This window comes from Ips typographus, unplaced genomic scaffold (genome assembly GCF_016097725.1).
Source record: "Ips typographus isolate SLU unplaced genomic scaffold, UJ_Ityp_2.0 IpsContig227, whole genome shotgun sequence".
Lineage (NCBI taxonomy): Eukaryota > Metazoa > Arthropoda > Insecta > Coleoptera > Curculionidae > Ips > Ips typographus.
The window spans coordinates 5,900-32,584 of NW_028098561.1; the positions used below are offsets into that span (position 1 = coordinate 5,900).

The 26,685-nt window shown below is 33.6% G+C and overlaps 1 protein-coding gene across 1 annotated transcript; it reads left to right on the forward strand.

Moving 5' to 3' along the window:
* The first annotated feature begins 632 nt into the window (after window positions 1-632).
* LOC145739487 (uncharacterized) lies at window positions 633-4,607 on the forward strand. The gene is made up of 3 exons (XM_081994891.1): window positions 633-1,092; window positions 2,408-2,611; window positions 2,686-4,607. Exons 1-3 carry the CDS (start codon window positions 633-635, stop codon window positions 4,605-4,607), a joined length of 2,586 nt encoding a protein of 861 aa, XP_081851017.1.
* The last annotated feature ends 22,078 nt before the right edge of the window (window positions 4,608-26,685 follow it).

The following is a 26,685-nucleotide window of genomic DNA, read 5'->3' on the forward strand; positions in this document are numbered from 1 at the left end:
CATTCGAAAAAGCATAAAAAATACTACAAAATGGGTTGTACGATTTGTCGATGTAGTGGCGCATCCCTAGTTGTGACGGGTGACGTTCGACAAGAAAATGACATTTGATTTTCGGCAGTTTTTTTTGTTTTTGACGGATGATAGAATTAAGTTTTAGCGGTAGAAAAATTATGGTTAGAAATTTGGTTGGATTTGCATGTAAATGTGCCCGAGTGCACCCTTTTTTTTTGATACAAATAAACAAGTCCACAGAAGCTAAGAAATCGTGCCTTCATTACTTTTCATGGTCCTTCGAGCGAAATCAACAAGCAAATCCCGGTATATGAATCAACAACAAGTTCTAACCTAAAAAAATAAGGTGGGAATAAGCACCGTTTCCTGATCGTGCAATCTCAATTTTCCAAAAAGAAAGCCTTCAGTTCAGAAGCCCGAGACAGCAAGTGCTCCGTGAGTACGTGTATGCAGAGTCAAGCAGAATAAGGTGGGTCGTATCCTTTTACCTTGGTTGTTCAAAATAAGCTATTTTTAACCTTATTGAAGTTATTCCTTGTCCCCATGTTTAATGCCCATATTGATTAAGCAAAGATTTGGGTTTTTGATCGTTATTAAGCTTCTTTAAAAAATAGTAAACGATGCCTAATGAAACGGAGGTATACCCAGACCCCACAGAGGTGGAGGAATTAAAAAAGTTAATATGTCGAAGAGGCCAGTTAAAGGCCACTCTAACGAGATTTTCCACTTATTTAAATGGGGAAGAAGTGGACCCGATAAGTTTAAAGTTAAGGCTATCCAAACTCGAGTCTACTTGGACTGAGTTTGAGGTTGTCCAATCCAAAATAGAGTTACTGAAACCAGAACAGGCCCTTGAGAGAGATTCTTTTGAGGATGATTATTTTTATGTAGTAACCAAAGCATCTAAGATAGTGTCTTCTTATGAGCAAAGCATGAACAGCCCTGGAGCTGGTGTAACAAATTCCAGTGTTAGTGCAAATGCAATTCCTAATTTACAAAATCTAGCAGTTAGCAATACGGTTACGAGTTCAGCCAGATTACAGGCAATATCATTACCAAAATTTAGTGGTACATATGAAGGTTGGTTAAATTTTTTTGAAATTTTCCAGGCTCTTGTACATAATAATACTGAAATAAGTACGATTCAAAGTTTTATTATTTGCAATCTTGCCTTACTGGTGAAGCAGTGCAAGTGTTGCAGTCTTTGGAGATATGTGAGGCAAACTACCAACAAGCTTTAGATTGTTAAAAGAAAGGTATCAGAACAAAAGATTACTTATCCATAATCATGTTAGGAATTTGTTTGACATTGAACCAATCATTAAAGAGTCAGCCCAAGGTTTTCGCAAACTGATTGACAATCTTATGCGGAATATCAGGGCTCTTGCAAGTTTAAACCAGCCAGTTGAACACTGGGATACTATCTTAGTGTATATGATCTCACAAAAGATAGACCTTAACACAAGAAGAGAATGGGAACTTTTTAATAAAAAAGATGCGCCCACATTCCAAGAATTTTTAGAATTTTTAAAAAACAAATGTCAGGTATTAGAAACAATAGGCAATAAAGAAAAGATTCAGAAAGAAAATGTTTCAAACCGATATTCTCAGTCCAAGCATTCTGTCAACTTTAGTTTATCCAAGCCTGATGAAGTGACTTTAGTCAACCAGGTTAATAACAAAGCAAACACTTTAAATTACAATAATTTAAAATGCTATTTTTGCAATCAAGTTGGACACTTTACCTATAAATGTTTTAAGTTAGTTTCTCTTTCTTGTAAAGATAGGTTGGTCGAGTTAAGGAAAATAGGTTTGTGCACAAATTGTTTAAAACCTGGACATACAGCTGAAACTTGCACTGGAAAAAGGTGCAGGATTTGCAATAAAAAGCATAACTCAATGCTTCATGATTTTACTTACAATATCAATGAAAATAAACCAAATTTAAACAATTCAACTAGTAGCTGTAATTTAGTTGTTCAAAATGACACACATCAGCAATGTGTGACCCCAATAAATAAGTCAAATAACTCTAATCCCTTGCACACTGACAACACGGTTGCAGGAGAGTCCTTCGCTACTTTTAATACTTGTACTTTGAGTAATCAAGAGCCAATTAATACTTCATATTCTAAAACTCAGGTTTTGCTACCCACAGCAGTCATCAATGTTTTGGGCAACAATAATAAATGGTTTAAATGTCGAGCACTGTTGGATTCCGCTAGTCAATCTAATTTTTGCTCATCCCGAATATTACAACAGCTTAATTTAACAACAAAGTCGGTAGAAATTCCTGTGGCAGGGCTAAACAATATCACATCCAGCATTTTATCAAAATTCAGCACAACTATAAAATCAGTGAGTGAGTCGTTTGCATCAAACATAAATATTTTAGTGGTGGAAAATATAACGAGTAGACTTCCACAAATGGCGTTTGATATTTCACAGCTAAAGTTGCCTAGCAACATCAGATTAGCTGATCCATCTTTTGGAGACTCAGCAGAAATAGATTTTTTGTTAGGTGCAGAGATTTTCTTTTCATGTTTAGAGGGAGACCAAATTAAGCTAGGCAGTAGATTACCTATTTTACAAATACGAAGTTTGGTTGGGTATTAGCTGGGCCCCTAGATTTTGAAATGGCAAGAAATAAATCTGCTTGTTTTCTGACTTTAGATTGTTTAGCCGACAATCTGTTGCAAAATACTGTGCAAAAATTTTGGCAGATTGAAAACATACCAAGTGATCGAAGTAAATTTAGTAAAGAAGAGTTAGATTGCGAGATGCATTTTCGGGAAAACGTAGAAAATGATAGTTCAGGTAGATTTATTGTCAAACTACCTTTAAGGGACAATTTTACAAGTCTAGGTGAATCATACTCTATTGCGGCAAGATGTTTCAATTCTTTAGATAAGAAATTAAGTTTGAATCCTAATTTGAAGAACAGTTATAAGGAGTTTTTGAACGAATATGAACAATTGGAACATATGTCTAAAGTAGATCCTAGCCTTGATAAACCTGAAGATTTACATGTTTATTTTAGTCATCATGCAGTCTTAAGAGAGTCGAGCAGTACTACAAAACTGCGAGTTGTATTTAATGCTAGTCTCAAAACTTCGACCGGTTTGAGCCTGAATGATGTCCTAAAAGTCGGTCCAAAAGTTCAACCAGATATTTTTAACACTGTCTTACGTATGCGTACATATTTGATTTTATTAATTGCAGACATTGAGAAGATGTATCGGATGATATTGGTACATCCATCCCAAAGAAAACTACAAAGAATATTATTTCGTGACCCGGTGTCTCAAAAATTAAATCATTATGAGCTAAATACCATAACTTATGGTACAGCTAGTGCTTCCTTTCTTGCCACACGTGTTTTACATGAAATTGGTTTGCGATGCAAGGAGTCCAATCCTGAAATCAGTGAAATAATAATTAATAATTTTTACATGGACGATTTAATTTTTGGACACCATGATGTAGAACATTTAAACAGCTTAAAGCAGCAAATTGATTCCACATTACTTTCATATGGATTTAAATTAAGAAAATGGCTTTCAAATTGTAATCTTCTCATTGAAGGTCATGAGGGTTCAGGTCAAGACGAATTTTACATTCGAGCTGATTCTGACACTAAAACATTAGGAACCGTTTGGAAACCTGCTGACGATACGATTAGTTACGATTTTGATGTGAAATCTCCATCAAGTTCAATAACGAAGCGTACTATTTTAGCCAGTATTGGTCGGTTATTTGACGTCCTAGGTTTGGTTAGTCCAGTAATTGTCAAAGCCAAGCTTATCTTACAAAGCGTATGGCGGATTCATTTAGACTGGGATGAGGAGGTACCCAACCATTTGGCTCAAACATGGCTTAATTTCAGTTCAAAGTTGTCATATCTGAATAATGTACAAATTCCCAGGTGCGTATTAAATGCCACAAACCCGCCTGAGTTTACAGCCCTATACGGTTTTTCTGATGCCTCTGAATTGGCTTATGGTGCGTGTGTATATATTGTTTCAAGAGATACCAAAGGCGGCGGTAGCCAGTCGCATTTATTATGTGCAAAGTCTCGTTTGGCTCCGATGAGTTCCTTGAGTCTACCTCGATTAGAGCTCTGTGGCGCTCTTTTGTTAGCTCAGCTTTTTAACAAGGTAGCGTCAACCTTAAAATTTTCTTTTGAAGACGTAACTCTATTTACTGACTCGAGCATTGTGTTAAGCTGGTTAAACTCCGAGCCAAACAGATGGAAAGTATTTGTCGCCAATCGCGTGGCTGAAATCCAGCGGTTGACCGAGCATTGCGAGTGGAGGCATATTGACTCCAAAAATAATCCAGCTGACATTGTGTTCAGAGCAGTTGATCCTGAAACTTTGTTAGATTTAGACCTTTGGTGGCATGGACCAGAATTCATGACTAAACCAAAAGATGCATGGCCCTTTAATAAAATTTCTCCTGTTGAGGTTCCAGAAGTACGCAAAGTAAAGTTGCAACTGTCTTTCCCGGTTGTCCGAAAAAACGTTTCTACTGACGGTCTTTTTAAATGGTCTTGTTTTTCTAAAACTGTTAGGGTTTATAGCTGGACTCTCTAGCTCTTCAGGTTACCGAGATATTGAATTTCAAAAAGTATTAAAAAAGGACCCCTAACACCCCTGCATTCTTTCAATTTTTTTGAAAAATGAAAAATTTTAAAGTGCTTTTTTTGTAATTTCACCTAATTTAAGGTCGTTTGGTGTAAATATGCTCTTTGCTGTGCATTGGCACCCTCCTGGAGCAAAATAAAAAATTGACAAAATTGCACTTTTTGCAAAATGAAATTTTATCAATTTTTGAATGATTGTAACTCTTTTATTTGAACTCTTATAGATTTCGCTAGAACGCCATTAGAAAGAGGATAAAAAATACTACAAAATGAGCCAAAACTGGACTCTCTAGCTTTTCAGGTTACCGAGATATTGAATTTCAAAAAGTATTAAAAAAGGACCCCTAATACCCCCCCCCATTCTTTCAATTTTTTTGAAAAATGAAAAATTTTAAAGTGCTTTTTTTGTACTTATTTCACCTAATTTAAGGTCGTTTGGTGTAAATATGCTCTTTGCTGTGCATTGGAACCCTCCTAGAGCAAAATAAAAAATTGACAAAATTGCACTTTTTGCAAAAATGAAATTTTATCAATTTTTGAATGATTGTAACTCTTTTATTTGAACTCTTATAGATTTCGCTAGAACGCCATTAGAAAGAGGATAAAAAATACTACAAAATGAGCCAAAACTGGACTCTCTAGCTTTTCAGGTTACCGAGATATTGAATTTCAAAAAGTATTAAAAAAGGACCCCTAATACCCCCCCATCCTTTCAATTTTTTTGAAAAATGAAAAATTTCAAAGTGCTTTTTTTGTACTTATTTCACCTAATTTAAGGTCGTTTGGTGTAAATATGCCCTTTGCTGTGCATTGGAACCCTCCTGAAGCCAAATAAAAAATTGTCAAAATTGCACTTTTTGCAAAAAGAAATTTTTAAGTGTTTTTTTTTGTACTTATATCACCTAATATAAGGTCGTTTGGTATAAATATGCCTTTTGCTGTGCATTGGAACTTTCCTAGAGCAAAATAAAAAATTGTCAAAATTGCACTTTTTGCAAAAAGAAATTTTTAAGTGTTTTTTTTGTACTTATATCACCTAATATAAGGTCGTTTGGTATAAATATGCCTTTTGCTGTGCATTGGAACTTTCCTAGAGCAAAATAAAAAATTGACAAAATTGCACTTTTTGCAAAAATGAAATTTTATCAATTTTTGAATGATTGTAACTCTTTTATTTTAACTCTTATAGATTTCGCTAGAGCGCCATTAGAAAGAGGATAAAAAATACTACAAAATGAGCCAAAACTGGACTCTCTAGCTCTTCAGGTTACCGAGATATTGAATTTCAAAAAGTATTAAAAAAGGACCCCTAACACCCCCCCATTCTTTCAATTTTTTTGAAAGATGAAAAATTTTAAAGTGCTTTTTTTGTAATTTCACCTAATTTAAGGTCGTTTGGTGTAAATATGCTCTTTGCTGTGCATTGGCACCCTCCTGGAGTCGAAACAACGCCATTCGAAAAAGCATAAAAAATACTACAAAATGAGCCAAAACTGGACTGTCTAGCTTTTCAGGTTACCGAGATATTGAATTTCAAAAAGTATTAAAAAAGGGCCCCTAATACCCCCCCACTCTTTCAATTTTTTTGAAAAATGAAAAATTTTAAAGTGCTTTTTTTGTAATTTCACCTAATTTAAGGTCGTTTGGTGTAAATATGCTCTTTGCTGTGCATTGGAACCCTCCTGGAGCAAAATAAAAAATTGACAAAATTGCACTTTTTGCAAAAATGAAATTTTATCAATTTTTGAATGATTGTAACTCTTTTATTTGAACTCTTATAGATTTCGCTAGAACGCCATTAGAAAGAGGATAAAAAATACTACAAAATGAGCCAAAACTGGACTCTCTAGCTTTTCAGGTTACCGAGATATTGAATTTCAAAAAGTATTAAAAAAGGACCCCTAATACCCACCCATCCTTTCAATTTTTTTGAAAAATGAAAAATTTCAAAGTGCTTTTTTTGTACTTATTTCACCTAATTTAAGGTCGTTTGGTGTAAATATGCCCTTTGCTGTGCATTGGAACCCTCCTGAAGCCAAATAAAAAATTGTCAAAATTGCACTTTTTGCAAAAAGAAATTTTTAAGTGTTTTTTTTGTACTTATATCACCTAATATAAGGTCGTTTGGTATAAATATGCCTTTTGCTGTGCATTGGAACTTTCCTAGAGCAAAATAAAAAATTGACAAAATTGCACTTTTTGCAAAAATGAAATTTTATCAATTTTTGAATGATTGTAACTCTTTTATTTTAACTCTTATAGATTTCGCTAGAGCGCCATTAGAAAGAGGATAAAAAATACTACAAAATGAGCCAAAACTGGACTCTCTAGCTCTTCAGGTTACCGAGATATTGAATTTCAAAAAGTATTAAAAAAGGACCCCTAACACCCCCCCATTCTTTCAATTTTTTTGAAAGATGAAAAATTTTAAAGTGCTTTTTTTGTAATTTCACCTAATTTAAGGTCGTTTGGTGTAAATATGCTCTTTGCTGTGCATTGGCACCCTCCTGGAGTCGAAACAACGCCATTCGAAAAAGCATAAAAAATACTACAAAATGAGCCAAAACTGGACTGTCTAGCTTTTCAGGTTACCGAGATATTGAATTTCAAAAAGTATTAAAAAAGGGCCCCTAATACCCCCCCACTCTTTCAATTTTTTTGAAAAATGAAAAATTTTAAAGTGCTTTTTTTGTAATTTCACCTAATTTAAGGTCGTTTGGTGTAAATATGCTCTTTGCTGTGCATTGGAACCCTCCTGGAGCAAAATAAAAAATTGCCAAAATTGCACTTTTTGCAAAAATGAAATTTTATCAATTTTTGAATGATTGTAACTTTTTTATTTTAACTCTTATAGATTTCGCTAGAACGCCATTAGAAAGAGGATAAAAAATACTACAAAATGAGCCAAAACTGGACTCTCTAGCTTTTCAGGTTCCCGAGATATTGAATTTAAAAAGTAGTAAAAAAAAACTCCTAATACCCCCCCCCCCCTTTCTTTAAATTTTTTTGAAAAGTGAAAAATTTTAAATTGCTTTTTTTGTGCTTATTTCACCTAATTTAATGTTCTTTTGTATAAATATGCCCTTTGCTGTGCATTGGAACCCTTATAGAGCAAAATAAAAATTTGTCAAAATTGCACTTTTGACAAAAAATGCATTTTCGAGTATTTGAAAAATCGTAGCTCTTTTATTTAAAGTCGCAGGAAATTAGTTCCAACGCCATTCGAAAAAGCATAAAAAATACTACAAAATGGGTTAAAAATGGCCTCTGTAGCTCCTCCCGTTACCGAGATATTCAATTTCAAAAAGTACCTAAAAAACCTCTCTAATACCCCCCCATTCTTTCAATTTTTTTGAAAAGTGAAAAATTTTAAATTGCTTTTTTTGTGCTTATTTCACCTAATTTAATGTTCTTTTGTATAAATATGCCCTTTGCTGTGCATTGGAACCCTTATAGAGCAAAATAAAAATTTGTCAAAATTGCACTTTTGACAAAAATTGCATTTTTCGACTTTTTGAAAAATCGCAGCTCTTTTATTTAAAGTCGCAGGAAATTCGTTCCAACGCCATTCGAAAAAAGCATAAAAAATACTACAAAATGGGTTAAAAATGGCCTCTGTAGCTCCTCCCGTTACCGAGATATTGAATTTCAAAAAGTACCTAAAAAACCTCTCTGATATCCCCCCATTCTTACAATTTTTTTGAAAAGTGAAAAATTTTAAAGTGCTTTTTTTGTGCTTATTTCACCTAATTTAATGTTCTTTTGTATAAATATGCCCTTTGCTGTGCATTGGAACCCTTATAGAGCAAAATAAAAATTTGTCAAAATTGCACTTTTGACAAAAAATGCATTTTTCGAGTATTTGAAAAATCGTAGCTCTTTTATTTAAAGTCGCAGGAAATTAGTTCCAACGCCATTCGAAAAAGCATAAAAAATACTACAAAATGGGTTGTACGATTTGTCGATGTAGTGGCGCATCCCTAGTTGTGACGGGTGACGTTCGACAAGAAAATGACATTTGATTTTCGGCAGTTTTTTTTGTTTTTGACGGATGATAGAATTAAGTTTTAGCGGTAGAAAAATTATGGTTAGAAATTTGGTTGGATTTGCATGTAAATGTGCCCGAGTGCACCCTTTTTTTTTGATACAAATAAACAAGTCCACAGAAGCTAAGAAATCGTGCCTTCATTACTTTTCATGGTCCTTCGAGCGAAATCAACAAGCAAATCCCGGTATATGAATCAACAACAAGTTCTAACCTAAAAAAATAAGGTGGGAATAAGCACCGTTTCCTGATCGTGCAATCTCAATTTTCCAAAAAGAAAGCCTTCAGTTCAGAAGCCCGAGACAGCAAGTGCTCCGTGAGTACGTGTATGCAGAGTCAAGCAGAATAAGGTGGGTCGTATCCTTTTACCTTGGTTGTTCAAAATAAGCTATTTTTAACCTTATTGAAGTTATTCCTTGTCCCCATGTTTAATGCCCATATTGATTAAGCAAAGATTTGGGTTTTTGATCGTTATTAAGCTTCTTTAAAAAATAGTAAACGATGCCTAATGAAACGGAGGTATACCCAGACCCCACAGAGGTGGAGGAATTAAAAAAGTTAATATGTCGAAGAGGCCAGTTAAAGGCCACTCTAACGAGATTTTCCACTTATTTAAATGGGGAAGAAGTGGACCCGATAAGTTTAAAGTTAAGGCTATCCAAACTCGAGTCTACTTGGACTGAGTTTGAGGTTGTCCAATCCAAAATAGAGTTACTGAAACCAGAACAGGCCCTTGAGAGAGATTCTTTTGAGGATGATTATTTTTATGTAGTAACCAAAGCATCTAAGATAGTGTCTTCTTATGAGCAAAGCATGAACAGCCCTGGAGCTGGTGTAACAAATTCCAGTGTTAGTGCAAATGCAATTCCTAATTTACAAAATCTAGCAGTTAGCAATACGGTTACGAGTTCAGCCAGATTACAGGCAATATCATTACCAAAATTTAGTGGTACATATGAAGGTTGGTTAAATTTTTTTGAAATTTTCCAGGCTCTTGTACATAATAATACTGAAATAAGTACGATTCAAAAGTTTTATTATTTGCAATCTTGCCTTACTGGTGAAGCAGTGCAAGTGTTGCAGTCTTTGGAGATATGTGAGGCAAACTACCAACAAGCTTTAGATTTGTTAAAAGAAAGGTATCAGAACAAAAGATTACTTATCCATAATCATGTTAGGAATTTGTTTGACATTGAACCAATCATTAAAGAGTCAGCCCAAGGTTTTCGCAAACTGATTGACAATCTTATGCGGAATATCAGGGCTCTTGCAAGTTTAAACCAGCCAGTTGAACACTGGGATACTATCTTAGTGTATATGATCTCACAAAAGATAGACCTTAACACAAGAAGAGAATGGGAACTTTTTAATAAAAAAGATGCGCCCACATTCCAAGAATTTTTAGAATTTTTAAAAAACAAATGTCAGGTATTAGAAACAATAGGCAATAAAGAAAAGATTCAGAAAGAAAATGTTTCAAACCGATATTCTCAGTCCAAGCATTCTGTCAACTTTAGTTTATCCAAGCCTGATGAAGTGACTTTAGTCAACCAGGTTAATAACAAAGCAAACACTTTAAATTACAATAATTTAAAATGCTATTTTTGCAATCAAGTTGGACACTTTACCTATAAATGTTTTAAGTTAGTTTCTCTTTCTTGTAAAGATAGGTTGGTCGAGTTAAGGAAAATAGGTTTGTGCACAAATTGTTTAAAACCTGGACATACAGCTGAAACTTGCACTGGAAAAAGGTGCAGGATTTGCAATAAAAAGCATAACTCAATGCTTCATGATTTTACTTACAATATCAATGAAAATAAACCAAATTTAAACAATTCAACTAGTAGCTGTAATTTAGTTGTTCAAAATGACACACATCAGCAATGTGTGACCCCAATAAATAAGTCAAATAACTCTAATCCCTTGCACACTGACAACACGGTTGCAGGAGAGTCCTTCGCTACTTTTAATACTTGTACTTTGAGTAATCAAGAGCCAATTAATACTTCATATTCTAAAACTCAGGTTTTGCTACCCACAGCAGTCATCAATGTTTTGGGCAACAATAATAAATGGTTTAAATGTCGAGCACTGTTGGATTCCGCTAGTCAATCTAATTTTTGCTCATCCCGAATATTACAACAGCTTAATTTAACAACAAAGTCGGTAGAAATTCCTGTGGCAGGGCTAAACAATATCACATCCAGCATTTTATCAAAATTCAGCACAACTATAAAATCAGTGAGTGAGTCGTTTGCATCAAACATAAATATTTTAGTGGTGGAAAATATAACGAGTAGACTTCCACAAATGGCGTTTGATATTTCACAGCTAAAGTTGCCTAGCAACATCAGATTAGCTGATCCATCTTTTGGAGACTCAGCAGAAATAGATTTTTTGTTAGGTGCAGAGATTTTCTTTTCATGTTTAGAGGGAGACCAAATTAAGCTAGGCAGTAGATTACCTATTTTACAAAATACGAAGTTTGGTTGGGTATTAGCTGGGCCCCTAGATTTTGAAATGGCAAGAAATAAATCTGCTTGTTTTCTGACTTTAGATTGTTTAGCCGACAATCTGTTGCAAAATACTGTGCAAAAATTTTGGCAGATTGAAAACATACCAAGTGATCGAAGTAAATTTAGTAAAGAAGAGTTAGATTGCGAGATGCATTTTCGGGAAAACGTAGAAAATGATAGTTCAGGTAGATTTATTGTCAAACTACCTTTAAGGGACAATTTTACAAGTCTAGGTGAATCATACTCTATTGCGGCAAGATGTTTCAATTCTTTAGATAAGAAATTAAGTTTGAATCCTAATTTGAAGAACAGTTATAAGGAGTTTTTGAACGAATATGAACAATTGGAACATATGTCTAAAGTAGATCCTAGCCTTGATAAACCTGAAGATTTACATGTTTATTTTAGTCATCATGCAGTCTTAAGAGAGTCGAGCAGTACTACAAAACTGCGAGTTGTATTTAATGCTAGTCTCAAAACTTCGACCGGTTTGAGCCTGAATGATGTCCTAAAAGTCGGTCCAAAAGTTCAACCAGATATTTTTAACACTGTCTTACGTATGCGTACATATTTGATTTTATTAATTGCAGACATTGAGAAGATGTATCGGATGATATTGGTACATCCATCCCAAAGAAAACTACAAAGAATATTATTTCGTGACCCGGTGTCTCAAAAATTAAATCATTATGAGCTAAATACCATAACTTATGGTACAGCTAGTGCTTCCTTTCTTGCCACACGTGTTTTACATGAAATTGGTTTGCGATGCAAGGAGTCCAATCCTGAAATCAGTGAAATAATAATTAATAATTTTTACATGGACGATTTAATTTTTGGACACCATGATGTAGAACATTTAAACAGCTTAAAGCAGCAAATTGATTCCACATTACTTTCATATGGATTTAAATTAAGAAAATGGCTTTCAAATTGTAATCTTCTCATTGAAGGTCATGAGGGTTCAGGTCAAGACGAATTTTACATTCGAGCTGATTCTGACACTAAAACATTAGGAACCGTTTGGAAACCTGCTGACGATACGATTAGTTACGATTTTGATGTGAAATCTCCATCAAGTTCAATAACGAAGCGTACTATTTTAGCCAGTATTGGTCGGTTATTTGACGTCCTAGGTTTGGTTAGTCCAGTAATTGTCAAAGCCAAGCTTATCTTACAAAGCGTATGGCGGATTCATTTAGACTGGGATGAGGAGGTACCCAACCATTTGGCTCAAACATGGCTTAATTTCAGTTCAAAGTTGTCATATCTGAATAATGTACAAATTCCCAGGTGCGTATTAAATGCCACAAACCCGCCTGAGTTTACAGCCCTATACGGTTTTTCTGATGCCTCTGAATTGGCTTATGGTGCGTGTGTATATATTGTTTCAAGAGATACCAAAGGCGGCGGTAGCCAGTCGCATTTATTATGTGCAAAGTCTCGTTTGGCTCCGATGAGTTCCTTGAGTCTACCTCGATTAGAGCTCTGTGGCGCTCTTTTGTTAGCTCAGCTTTTTAACAAGGTAGCGTCAACCTTAAAATTTTCTTTTGAAGACGTAACTCTATTTACTGACTCGAGCATTGTGTTAAGCTGGTTAAACTCCGAGCCAAACAGATGGAAAGTATTTGTCGCCAATCGCGTGGCTGAAATCCAGCGGTTGACCGAGCATTGCGAGTGGAGGCATATTGACTCCAAAAATAATCCAGCTGACATTGTGTTCAGAGCAGTTGATCCTGAAACTTTGTTAGATTTAGACCTTTGGTGGCATGGACCAGAATTCATGACTAAACCAAAAGATGCATGGCCCTTTAATAAAATTTCTCCTGTTGAGGTTCCAGAAGTACGCAAAGTAAAGTTGCAACTGTCTTTCCCGGTTGTCCGAAAAAACGTTTCTACTGACGGTCTTTTTAAATGGTCTTGTTTTTCTAAAACTGTTAGGGTTTATAGCTGGACTCTCTAGCTCTTCAGGTTACCGAGATATTGAATTTCAAAAAGTATTAAAAAAGGACCCCTAACACCCCTGCATTCTTTCAATTTTTTTGAAAAATGAAAAATTTTAAAGTGCTTTTTTTGTAATTTCACCTAATTTAAGGTCGTTTGGTGTAAATATGCTCTTTGCTGTGCATTGGCACCCTCCTGGAGCAAAATAAAAAATTGACAAAATTGCACTTTTTGCAAAAATGAAATTTTATCAATTTTTGAATGATTGTAACTCTTTTATTTGAACTCTTATAGATTTCGCTAGAACGCCATTAGAAAGAGGATAAAAAATACTACAAAATGAGCCAAAACTGGACTCTCTAGCTTTTCAGGTTACCGAGATATTGAATTTCAAAAAGTATTAAAAAAGGACCCCTAATACCCCCCCCCATTCTTTCAATTTTTTTGAAAAATGAAAAATTTTAAAGTGCTTTTTTTGTACTTATTTCACCTAATTTAAGGTCGTTTGGTGTAAATATGCTCTTTGCTGTGCATTGGAACCCTCCTAGAGCAAAATAAAAAATTGACAAAATTGCACTTTTTGCAAAAATGAAATTTTATCAATTTTTGAATGATTGTAACTCTTTTATTTGAACTCTTATAGATTTCGCTAGAACGCCATTAGAAAGAGGATAAAAAATACTACAAAATGAGCCAAAACTGGACTCTCTAGCTCTTCAGGTTACCGAGATATTGAATTTAAAAAAGTAGTAAAAAAAGACCCCTAATACCCCCCCATTCTTTCAATTTTTTTGAAAAGTGAAAAATTTTAATGTGCTTTTTTTGTGCTTATTTCACCTAATTTAATGTTCTTTTGTATAAATATGCCCTTTGCTGTGCATTGGAACCCTTATAGAGCAAAATAAAAATTTGTCAAAATTGCACTTTTGACAAAAATTGCATTTTTCGACTTTTTGAAAAATCGCAGCTCTTTTATTTAAAGTCGCAGGAAATTCGTTCCAACGCCATTCGAAAAAGCATAAAAAATACTACAAAATGAGCCAAAACTGGACTGTCTAGCTTTTCAGGTTACCGAGATATTGAATTTCAAAAAGTATTAAAAAAGGGCCCCTAATACCCCCCCACTCTTTCAATTTTTTTGAAAAATGAAAAATTTTAAAGTGCTTTTTTTGTAATTTCACCTAATTTAAGGTCGTTTGGTGTAAATATGCTCTTTGCTGTGCATTGGAACCCTCCTGGAGCAAAATAAAAAATTGACAAAATTGCACTTTTTGCAAAAATGAAATTTTATCAATTTTTGAATGATTGTAACTCTTTTATTTGAACTCTTATAGATTTCGCTAGAACGCCATTAGAAAGAGGATAAAAAATACTACAAAATGAGCCAAAACTGGACTCTCTAGCTTTTCAGGTTACCGAGATATTGAATTTCAAAAAGTATTAAAAAAGGACCCCTAATACCCACCATCCTTTCAATTTTTTTGAAAAATGAAAAATTTCAAAGTGCTTTTTTTGTACTTATTTCACCTAATTTAAGGTCGTTTGGTGTAAATATGCCCTTTGCTGTGCATTGGAACCCTCCTGAAGCCAAATAAAAAATTGTCAAAATTGCACTTTTTGCAAAAAGAAATTTTTAAGTGTTTTTTTTGTACTTATATCACCTAATATAAGGTCGTTTGGTATAAATATGCCTTTTGCTGTGCATTGGAACTTTCCTAGAGCAAAATAAAAAATTGACAAAATTGCACTTTTTGCAAAAATGAAATTTTATCAATTTTTGAATGATTGTAACTCTTTTATTTTAACTCTTATAGATTTCGCTAGAGCGCCATTAGAAAGAGGATAAAAAATACTACAAAATGAGCCAAAACTGGACTCTCTAGCTCTTCAGGTTACCGAGATATTGAATTTCAAAAAGTATTAAAAAAGGACCCCTAACACCCCCCCATTCTTTCAATTTTTTTGAAAAATGAAAAATTTTAAAGTGCTTTTTTTGTAATTTCACCTAATTTAAGGTCGTTTGGTGTAAATATGCTCTTTGCTGTGCATTGGCACCCTCCTGGAGTCGAAACAACGCCATTCGAAAAAGCATAAAAAATACTACAAAATGAGCCAAAACTGGACTGTCTAGCTTTTCAGGTTACCGAGATATTGAATTTCAAAAAGTATTAAAAAAGGGCCCCTAATACCCCCCCACTCTTTCAATTTTTTTGAAAAATGAAAAATTTTAAAGTGCTTTTTTTGTAATTTCACCTAATTTAAGGTCGTTTGGTGTAAATATGCTCTTTGCTGTGCATTGGAACCCTCCTGGAGCAAAATAAAAAATTGACAAAATTGCACTTTTTGCAAAAATGAAATTTTATCAATTTTTGAATGATTGTAACTCTTTTATTTGAACTCTTATAGATTTCGCTAGAACGCCATTAGAAAGAGGATAAAAAATACTACAAAATGAGCCAAAACTGGACTCTCTAGCTTTTCAGGTTACCGAGATATTGAATTTCAAAAAGTATTAAAAAAGGACCCCTAATACCCCCCCATCCTTTCAATTTTTTTGAAAAATGAAAAATTTCAAAGTGCTTTTTTTGTACTTATTTCACCTAATTTAAGGTCGTTTGGTGTAAATATGCCCTTTGCTGTGCATTGGAACCCTCCTGAAGCCAAATAAAAAATTGTCAAAATTGCACTTTTTGCAAAAAGAAATTTTTAAGTGTTTTTTTTGTACTTATATCACCTAATATAAGGTCGTTTGGTATAAATATGCCTTTTGCTGTGCATTGGAACTTTCCTAGAGCAAAATAAAAAATTGACAAAATTGCACTTTTTGCAAAAATGAAATTTTATCAATTTTTGAATGATTGTAACTCTTTTATTTTAACTCTTATAGATTTCGCTAGAGCGCCATTAGAAAGAGGATAAAAAATACTACAAAATGAGCCAAAACTGGACTCTCTAGCTCTTCAGGTTACCGAGATATTGAATTTCAAAAAGTATTAAAAAAGGACCCCTAACACCCCCCCATTCTTTCAATTTTTTTGAAAAATGAAAAATTTTAAAGTGCTTTTTTTGTAATTTCACCTAATTTAAGGTCGTTTGGTGTAAATATGCTCTTTGCTGTGCATTGGCACCCTCCTGGAGCAAAATAAAAAATTGACAAAATTGCACTTTTTGCAAAAATGAAATTTTATCAATTTTTGAATGATTGTAACTCTTTTATTTGAACTCTTATAGATTTCGCTAGAACGCCATTCGAAAAAGCATAAAAAATACTACAAAATGAGCCAAAACTGGACTCTCTAGCTTTTCAGGTTACCGAGATATTGAATTTCAAAAAGTATTAAAAAAGGGCCCCTAATACCCCCCCACTCTTTCAATTTTTTTGAAAAATGAAAAATTTTAAAGTGCTTTTTTGTAATTTCACCTAATTTAAGGTCGTTTGGTGTAAATATGCTCTTTGCTGTGCATTGGAACCCTCCTGGAGCAAAATAAAAAATTGACAAAATTGCACTTTTTGCAAAAATGAAATTTTATCAATTTTTGAATGATTGTAACTCTTTTATTTGAACTCTTATAGATTTCGCTAGAACGCCATTAGAAAGAGGATAAAAAATACTACAAAATGAGCCAAAACTGGACTCTCTAGCTTTTCAGGTTACCGAGATATTGAATTTCAAAAAGTATTAAAAAAGGACCCCTAATACCCCCCCATTCTTTCAATTTTTTTGAAAAATGAAAAATTTTAAAGTGCTTTTTTTGTAATTTCACCTAATTTAAGGTCGTTTGGTGTAAATATGCTCTTTGTTGTGCATTGGAACCCTCCTGGAGCAAAATAAAAAATTGCCAAAATTGCACTTTTTGCAAAAATGAAATTTTTTCAATTTTTGAATGATTGTAACTTTTTTATTTTAACTCTTATAGATTTCGCTAGAACGCCATTAGAAAGAGGATAAAAAATACTACAAAATGAGCCAAAACTGGACTCTCTAGCTTTTCAGGTTCCCGAGATATTGAATTTAAAAAGTAGTAAAAAAAAACTCCTAATACCCCCCCCCCTTTCTTTAAATTTTTTTGAAAAGTGAAAAATTTTAAATTGCTTTTTTTGTGCTTATTTCACCTAATTTAATGTTCTTTTGTATAAATATGCCCTTTGCTGTGCATTGGAACCCTTATAGAGCAAAATAAAAATTTGTCAAAATTGCACTTTTGACAAAAAATGCATTTTCGAGTATTTGAAAAATCGTAGCTCTTTTATTTAAAGTCGCAGGAAATTAGTTCCAACGCCATTCGAAAAAGCATAAAAAATACTACAAAATGGGTTAAAAATGGCCTCTGTAGCTCCTCCCGTTACCGAGATATTCAATTTCAAAAAGTACCTAAAAAACCTCTCTAATACCCCCCCATTCTTTCAATTTTTTTGAAAAGTGAAAAATTTTAAATTGCTTTTTTTGTGCTTATTTCACCTAATTTAATGTTCTTTTGTATAAATATGCCCTTTGCTGTGCATTGGAACCCTTATAGAGCAAAATAAAAATTTGTCAAAATTGCACTTTTGACAAAAATTGCATTTTTCGACTTTTTGAAAAATCGCAGCTCTTTTATTTAAAGTCGCAGGAAATTCGTTCCAACGCCATTCGAAAAAGCATAAAAAATACTACAAAATGGGTTAAAAATGGCCTCTGTAGCTCCTCCCGTTACCGAGATATTGAATTTCAAAAAGTACCTAAAAAACCTCTCTGATATCCCCCCATTCTTACAATTTTTTTGAAAAGTGAAAAATTTTAAAGTGCTTTTTTTGTGCTTATTTCACCTAATTTAATGTTCTTTTGTATAAATATGCCCTTTGCTGTGCATTGGAACCCTTATAGAGCAAAATAAAAATTTGTCAAAATTGCACTTTTGACAAAAAATGCATTTTTCGAGTATTTGAAAAATCGTAGCTCTTTTATTTAAAGTCGCAGGAAATTAGTTCCAACGCCATTCGAAAAAGCATAAAAAATACTACAAAATGGGTTGTACGATTTGTCGATGTAGTGGCGCATCCCTAGTTGTGACGGGTGACGTTCGACAAGAAAATGACATTTGATTTTCGGCAGTTTTTTTTGTTTTTGACGGATGATAGAATTAAGTTTTAGCGGTAGAAAAATTATGGTTAGAAATTTGGTTGGATTTGCATGTAAATGTGCCCGAGTGCACCCTTTTTTTTTGATACAAATAAACAAGTCCACAGAAGCTAAGAAATCGTGCCTTCATTACTTTTCATGGTCCTTCGAGCGAAATCAACAAGCAAATCCCGGTATATGAATCAACAACAAGTTCTAACCTAAAAAAATAAGGTGGGAATAAGCACCGTTTCCTGATCGTGCAATCTCAATTTTCCAAAAAGAAAGCCTTCAGTTCAGAAGCCCGAGACAGCAAGTGCTCCGTGAGTACGTGTATGCAGAGTCAAGCAGAATAAGGTGGGTCGTATCCTTTTACCTTGGTTGTTCAAAATAAGCTATTTTTAACCTTATTGAAGTTATTCCTTGTCCCCATGTTTAATGCCCATATTGATTAAGCAAAGATTTGGGTTTTTGATCGTTATTAAGCTTCTTTAAAAAATAGTAAACAATGCCTAATGAAACGGAGGTATACCCAGACCCCACAGAGGTGGAGGAATTAAAAAAGTTAATATGTCGAAGAGGCCAGTTAAAGGCCACTCTAACGAGATTTTCCACTTATTTAAATGGGGAAGAAGTGGACCCGATAAGTTTAAAGTTAAGGCTATCCAAACTCGAGTCTACTTGGACTGAGTTTGAGGTTGTCCAATCCAAAATAGAGTTACTGAAACCAGAACAGGCCCTTGAGAGAGATTCTTTGAGGATGATTATTTTTATGTAGTAACCAAAGCATCTAAGATAGTGTCTTCTTATGAGCAAAGCATGAACAGCCCTGGAGCTGGTGTAACAAATTCCAGTGTTAGTGCAAATGCAATTCCTAATTTACAAAATCTAGCAGTTAGCAATACGGTTACGAGTTCAGCCAGATTACAGGCAATATCATTACCAAAATTTAGTGGTACATATGAAGGTTGGTTAAATTTTTTTGAAATTTTCCAGGCTCTTGTACATAATAATACTGAAATAAGTACGATTCAAAAGTTTTATTATTTGCAATCTTGCCTTACTGGTGAAGCAGTGCAAGTGTTGCAGTCTTTGGAGATATGTGAGGCAAACTACCAACAAGCTTTAGATTTGTTAAAAGAAAGGTATCAGAACAAAAGATTACTTATCCATAATCATGTTAGGAATTTGTTTGACATTGAACCAATCATTAAAGAGTCAGCCCAAGGTTTTCGCAAACTGATTGACAATCTTATGCGGAATATCAGGGCTCTTGCAAGTTTAAACCAGCCAGTTGAACACTGGGATACTATCTTAGTGTATATGATCTCACAAAAGATAGACCTTAACACAAGAAGAGAATGGGAACTTTTTAATAAAAAAGATGCGCCCACATTCCAAGAATTTTTAGAATTTTTAAAAAACAAATGTCAGGTATTAGAAACAATAGGCAATAAAGAAAAGATTCAGAAAGAAAATGTTTCAAACCGATATTCTCAGTCCAAGCATTCTGTCAACTTTAGTTTATCCAAGCCTGATGAAGTGACTTTAGTCAACCAGGTTAATAACAAAGCAAACACTTTAAATTACAATAATTTAAAATGCTATTTTTGCAATCAAGTTGGACACTTTACCTATAAATGTTTTAAGTTAGTTTCTCTTTCTTGTAAAGATAGGTTGGTCGAGTTAAGGAAAATAGGTTTGTGCACAAATTGTTTAAAACCTGGACATACAGCTGAAACTTGCACTGGAAAAAGGTGCAGGATTTGCAATAAAAAGCATAACTCAATGCTTCATGATTTTACTTACAATATCAATGAAAATAAACCAAATTTAAACAATTCAACTAGTAGCTGTAATTTAGTTGTTCAAAATGACACACATCAGCAATGTGTGACCCCAATAAATAAGTCAAATAACTCTAATCCCTTGCACACTGACAACACGGTTGCAGGAGAGTCCTTCGCTACTTTTAATACTTGTACTTTGAGTAATCAAGAGCCAATTAATACTTCATATTCTAAAACTCAGGTTTTGCTACCCACAGCAGTCATCAATGTTTTGGGCAACAATAATAAATGGTTTAAATGTCGAGCACTGTTGGATTCCGCTAGTCAATCTAATTTTTGCTCATCCCGAATATTACAACAGCTTAATTTAACAACAAAGTCGGTAGAAATTCCTGTGGCAGGGCTAAACAATATCACATCCAGCATTTTATCAAAATTCAGCACAACTATAAAATCAGTGAGTGAGTCGTTTGCATCAAACATAAATATTTTAGTGGTGGAAAATATAACGAGTAGACTTCCACAAATGGCGTTTGATATTTCACAGCTAAAGTTGCCTAGCAACATCAGATTAGCTGATCCATCTTTTGGAGACTCAGCAGAAATAGATTTTTTGTTAGGTGCAGAGATTTTCTTTTCATGTTTAGAGGGAGACCAAATTAAGCTAGGCAGTAGATTACCTATTTTACAAAATACGAAGTTTGGTTGGGTATTAGCTGGGCCCCTAGATTTTGAAATGGCAAGAAATAAATCTGCTTGTTTTCTGACTTTAGATTGTTTAGCCGACAATCTGTTGCAAAATACTGTGCAAAAATTTTGGCAGATTGAAAACATACCAAGTGATCGAAGTAAATTTAGTAAAGAAGAGTTAGATTGCGAGATGCATTTTCGGGAAAACGTAGAAAATGATAGTTCAGGTAGATTTATTGTCAAACTACCTTTAAGGGACAATTTTACAAGTCTAGGTGAATCATACTCTATTGCGGCAAGATGTTTCAATTCTTTAGATAAGAAATTAAGTTTGAATCCTAATTTGAAGAACAGTTATAAGGAGTTTTTGAACGAATATGAACAATTGGAACATATGTCTAAAGTAGATCCTAGCCTTGATAAACCTGAAGATTTACATGTTTATTTTAGTCATCATGCAGTCTTAAGAGAGTCGAGCAGTACTACAAAACTGCGAGTTGTATTTAATGCTAGTCTCAAAACTTCGACCGGTTTGAGCCTGAATGATGTCCTAAAAGTCGGTCCAAAAGTTCAACCAGATATTTTTAACACTGTCTTACGTATGCGTACATATTTGATTTTATTAATTGCAGACATTGAGAAGATGTATCGGATGATATTGGTACATCCATCCCAAAGAAAACTACAAAGAATATTATTTCGTGACCCGGTGTCTCAAAAATTAAATCATTATGAGCTAAATACCATAACTTATGGTACAGCTAGTGCTTCCTTTCTTGCCACACGTGTTTTACATGAAATTGGTTTGCGATGCAAGGAGTCCAATCCTGAAATCAGTGAAATAATAATTAATAATTTTTACATGGACGATTTAATTTTTGGACACCATGATGTAGAACATTTAAACAGCTTAAAGCAGCAAATTGATTCCACATTACTTTCATATGGATTTAAATTAAGAAAATGGCTTTCAAATTGTAATCTTCTCATTGAAGGTCATGAGGGTTCAGGTCAAGACGAATTTTACATTCGAGCTGATTCTGACACTAAAACATTAGGAACCGTTTGGAAACCTGCTGACGATACGATTAGTTACGATTTTGATGTGAAATCTCCATCAAGTTCAATAACGAAGCGTACTATTTTAGCCAGTATTGGTCGGTTATTTGACGTCCTAGGTTTGGTTAGTCCAGTAATTGTCAAAGCCAAGCTTATCTTACAAAGCGTATGGCGGATTCATTTAGACTGGGATGAGGAGGTACCCAACCATTTGGCTCAAACATGGCTTAATTTCAGTTCAAAGTTGTCATATCTGAATAATGTACAAATTCCCAGGTGCGTATTAAATGCCACAAACCCGCCTGAGTTTACAGCCCTATACGGTTTTTTCTGATGCCTCTGAATTGGCTTATGGTGCGTGTGTATATATTGTTTCAAGAGATACCAAAGGCGGCGGTAGCCAGTCGCATTTATTATGTGCAAAGTCTCGTTTGGCTCCGATGAGTTCCTTGAGTCTACCTCGATTAGAGCTCTGTGGCGCTCTTTTGTTAGCTCAGCTTTTTAACAAGGTAGCGTCAACCTTAAAATTTTCTTTTGAAGACGTAACTCTATTTACTGACTCGAGCATTGTGTTAAGCTGGTTAAACTCCGAGCCAAACAGATGGAAAGTATTTGTCGCCAATCGCGTGGCTGAAATCCAGCGGTTGACCGAGCATTGCGAGTGGAGGCATATTGACTCCAAAAATAATCCAGCTGACATTGTGTCCAGAGCAGTTGATCCTGAAACTTTGTTAGATTTAGACCTTTGGTGGCATGGACCAGAATTCATGACTAAACCAAAAGATGCATGGCCCTTTAATAAAATTTCTCCTGTTGAGGTTCCAGAAGTACGCAAAGTAAAGTTGCAACTGTCTTTCCCGGTTGTCCGAAAAAAACGTTTCTACTGACGGTCTTTTTAAATGGTCTTGTTTTTCTAAAACTGTTAGGGTTTATAGCTGGACTCTCTAGCTCTTCAGGTTACCGAGATATTGAATTTCAAAAAGTATTAAAAAAGGACCCCTAACACCCCTGCATTCTTTCAATTTTTTTGAAAAATGAAAAATTTTAAAGTGCTTTTTTTGTAATTTCACCTAATTTAAGGTCGTTTGGTGTAAATATGCTCTTTGCTGTGCATTGGCACCCTCCTGGAGCAAAATAAAAAATTGACAAAATTGCACTTTTTGCAAAAATGAAATTTTATCAATTTTTGAATGATTGTAACTCTTTTATTTGAACTCTTATAGATTTCGCTAGAACGCCATTAGAAAGAGGATAAAAAATACTACAAAATGAGCCAAAACTGGACTCTCTAGCTTTTCAGGTTACCGAGATATTGAATTTCAAAAAGTATTAAAAAAGGACCCCTAATACCCCCCCCCATTCTTTCAATTTTTTTGAAAAATGAAAAATTTTAAAGTGCTTTTTTTGTACTTATTTCACCTAATTTAAGGTCGTTTGGTGTAAATATGCTCTTTGCTGTGCATTGGAACCCTCCTAGAGCAAAATAAAAAATTGACAAAATTGCACTTTTTGCAAAAATGAAATTTTATCAATTTTTGAATGATTGTAACTCTTTTATTTGAACTCTTATAGATTTTGATAAAACGCCATTAGAAAGAGGATAAAAAACACTACAAAATGAGCCAAAACTGGACTCTCTAGCTTTTCAGGTTACCGAGATATTGAATTTCAAAAAGTATTAAAAAAGGGCCCCTAATACCCCCCCACTCTTTCATTTTTTTTGAAAAATGAAAAATTTTAAAGTGCTTTTTTTGTACTTATTTCACCTAATTTAAGGTCGTTTGGTGTAAATATGCTCTTTGCTGTGCATTGGAACCCTCCTGGAGCAAAATAAAAAATTGACAAAATTGCACTTTTTGCAAAAATGAAATTTTTTCAATTTTTGAATGATTGTAACTTTTTTATTTTAACTCTTATACATTTTGATAAAACGCCATTAGAAAGAGGATAAAAAACACTACAAAATGAGCCAAAACTGGACTCTCTAGCTCTTCAGGTTACCGAGATATTGAATTTCAAAAAGTATTAAAAAAGGACCCCTAACACCCCTGCATTCTTTCAATTTTTTTGAAAAATGAAAAATTTTAAAGTGCTTTTTTTGTAATTTCACCTAATTTAAGGTCGTTTGGTGTAAATATGCTCTTTGCTGTGCATTGGCACCCTCCTGGAGCAAAATAAAAAATTGACAAAATTGCACTTTTTGCAAAAATGAAATTTTATCAATTTTTGAATGATTGTAACTCTTTTATTTGAACTCTTATAGATTTCGCTAGAACGCCATTAGAAAGAGGATAAAAATACTACAAAATGAGCCAAAACTGGACTCTCTAGCTTTTCAGGTTACCGAGATATTGAATTTCAAAAAGTATTAAAAAAGGACCCCTAATACCCCCCCCCCATTCTTTCAATTTTTTTGAAAAATGAAAAATTTTAAAGTGCTTTTTTTGTACTTATTTCACCTAATTTAAGGTCGTTTGGTGTAAATATGCTCTTTGCTGTGCATTGGAACCCTCCTAGAGCAAAATAAAAAATTGACAAAATTGCACTTTTTGCAAAAATGAAATTTTATCAATTTTTGAATGATTGTAACTCTTTTATTTGAACTCTTATAGATTTCGCTAGAACGCCATTAGAAAGAGGATAAAAAATACTACAAAATGAGCCAAAACTGGACTCTCTAGCTCTTCAGGTTACCGAGATATTGAATTTAAAAAAGTAGTAAAAAAAGACCCCTAATACCCCCCCATTCTTTCAATTTTTTTGAAAAGTGAAAAATTTTAATGTGCTTTTTTTGTGCTTATTTCACCTAATTTAATGTTCTTTTGTATAAATATGCCCTTTGCTGTGCATTGGAACCCTTATAGAGCAAAATAAAAATTTGTCAAAATTGCACTTTTGACAAAAATTGCATTTTTCGACTTTTGAAAAATCGCAGCTCTTTTATTTAAAGTCGCAGGAAATTCGTTCCAACGCCATTCGAAAAAGCATAAAAAATACTACAAAATGAGCCAAAACTGGACTGTCTAGCTTTTCAGGTTACCGAGATATTGAATTTCAAAAAGTATTAAAAAAGGGCCCCTAATACCCCCCCACTCTTTCAATTTTTTTGAAAAATGAAAAATTTTAAAGTGCTTTTTTTGTAATTTCACCTAATTTAAGGTCGTTTGGTGTAAATATGCTCTTTGCTGTGCATTGGAACCCTCCTGGAGCAAAATAAAAAATTGTCAAAATTGCACTTTTGACAAAAATTGCATTTTTCGAGTTTTTGAAAAATCGTAGCTCTTTTATTTAAGGTCGCAGGAAATTAGTTCCAACGCCATTCGAAAAAGCATAAAAAATACTACAAAATGGGTTAAAAATGGCCTCTGTAGCTCCTCCCGTTACCGAGATATTGAATTTCAAAAAGTACCTAAAAAACCTCTCTAATACCCCCCCATCCTTTCAATTTTTTTTGAAAAATGAAAAATTTTAAAGTGCTTTTTTGTGCTTATTTCACCTAATTTAATGTTCTTTTGTATAAATATGCCCTTTGCTGTGCATTGGAACCCTTATAGCGCAAAATAAAAATTTGTCAAAATTGCACTTTTTGCAAAAATGAAATTTTATCAATTTTTGAATGATTGTAACTCTTTTATTTGAACTCTTATAGATTTCGCTAGAATGCCATTAGAAAGAAGATAAAAAATACTACAAATGAGCCAAAACTGGACTCTCTAGCTCTTCAGGTTACCGAGATATTGAATTTCAAAAAGTATTAAAAAAGGACCCCTAATACCCCCCCATTCTTTCAATTTTTTTGAAAAATAAAAAATTTTAAAGTTCTTTTTTTGTACTTATTTCACCTAATTTAAGGTCGTTTGGTGTAAATATGCTCTTTGCTGTGCATTGGAACCCTCCTGGAGCAAAATAAAAAATTGACAAAATTGCACTTTTTGCAAAAATGAAATTTTTTCAATTTTTGAATGATTGTAACTTTTTTATTTGAACTCTTATACATTTTGATAAAACGCCATTAGAAAGAGGATAAAAAACACTACAAAATGAGCCAAAACTGGACTCTCTAGCTTTTCAGGTTCCCGAGATATTGAATTTAAAAAGTAGTAAAAAAAGACCCCTAATACCCCCCCATCCTTTCAATTTTTTTGAAAATGAAAAATTTCAAAGTGACCTTAAATTTCACCTAATTTAAGGTCGTTTGGTGTAAATATGCTCTTTGCTGTGCATTGGAACCCTCCTAGAGCAAAATAAAAAATTGACAAAATTGCACTTTTTGCAAAAATAAAATTTTATCAATTTTTGAATGATTGTAACTTTTTATTTTAACTCTTATAGATTTTGATAAAACGCCATTAGAAAGAGGATAAAAAACACTACAAAATGAGCCAAAACTGGACTCTCTAGCTTTTCAGGTTACCGAGATATTGAGTTTCAAACATTAGTAAAAAAAGACCCCTAATACCACCCCATTCTTTCAATTTTTTTGAAAAATTAAAAATTTAAAGTGCTTTTTTTTGTACTTATTTCACCTAATTTAAGGTCGTTTGGTATAAATATGCCCTTTGCTGTGCATTGGAACCCTCCTGAAGCCAAATAAAAAATTGTCAAAATTGCACTTTTTGGAAAAAGAAATTTTTAAGTGTTTTTTTTTGTACTTATTTCACCTAATTTAAGTTCGTTTAGTATAAATATGCCCTTTGCTGTGCATTGGAACCCTCCTAGAGCAAAATAAAAAATTGACAAAATTGCACTTTTGCAAAAATGAAATTTTATCAATTTTGAATGATTGTAACTCTTTTATTTGAATTCTTATAGATTTCGCTAGAACGCCATTAGAAAGAGGATAAAAAATACTACAAAATGAGCCAAAACTGGACTCTCTAGCTTT

Bases quoted from the DNA above. Each gene is read 5' to 3' on its own strand.
- LOC145739487 (XM_081994891.1), top strand. From the start codon at position 633: ATGCCTAATGAAACGGAGGTATACCCAGACCCCACAGAGGTGGAGGAA. The intron at 1,093-2,407 runs GTTGGTTAAATT...TAAATATTTTAG, and splicing joins ATTTAGTGGTACATATGAAG to TGGTGGAAAATATAACGAGT. The intron at 2,612-2,685 runs GTTTGGTTGGGT...TTCTGACTTTAG, and splicing joins ACCTATTTTACAAATACGAA to ATTGTTTAGCCGACAATCTG.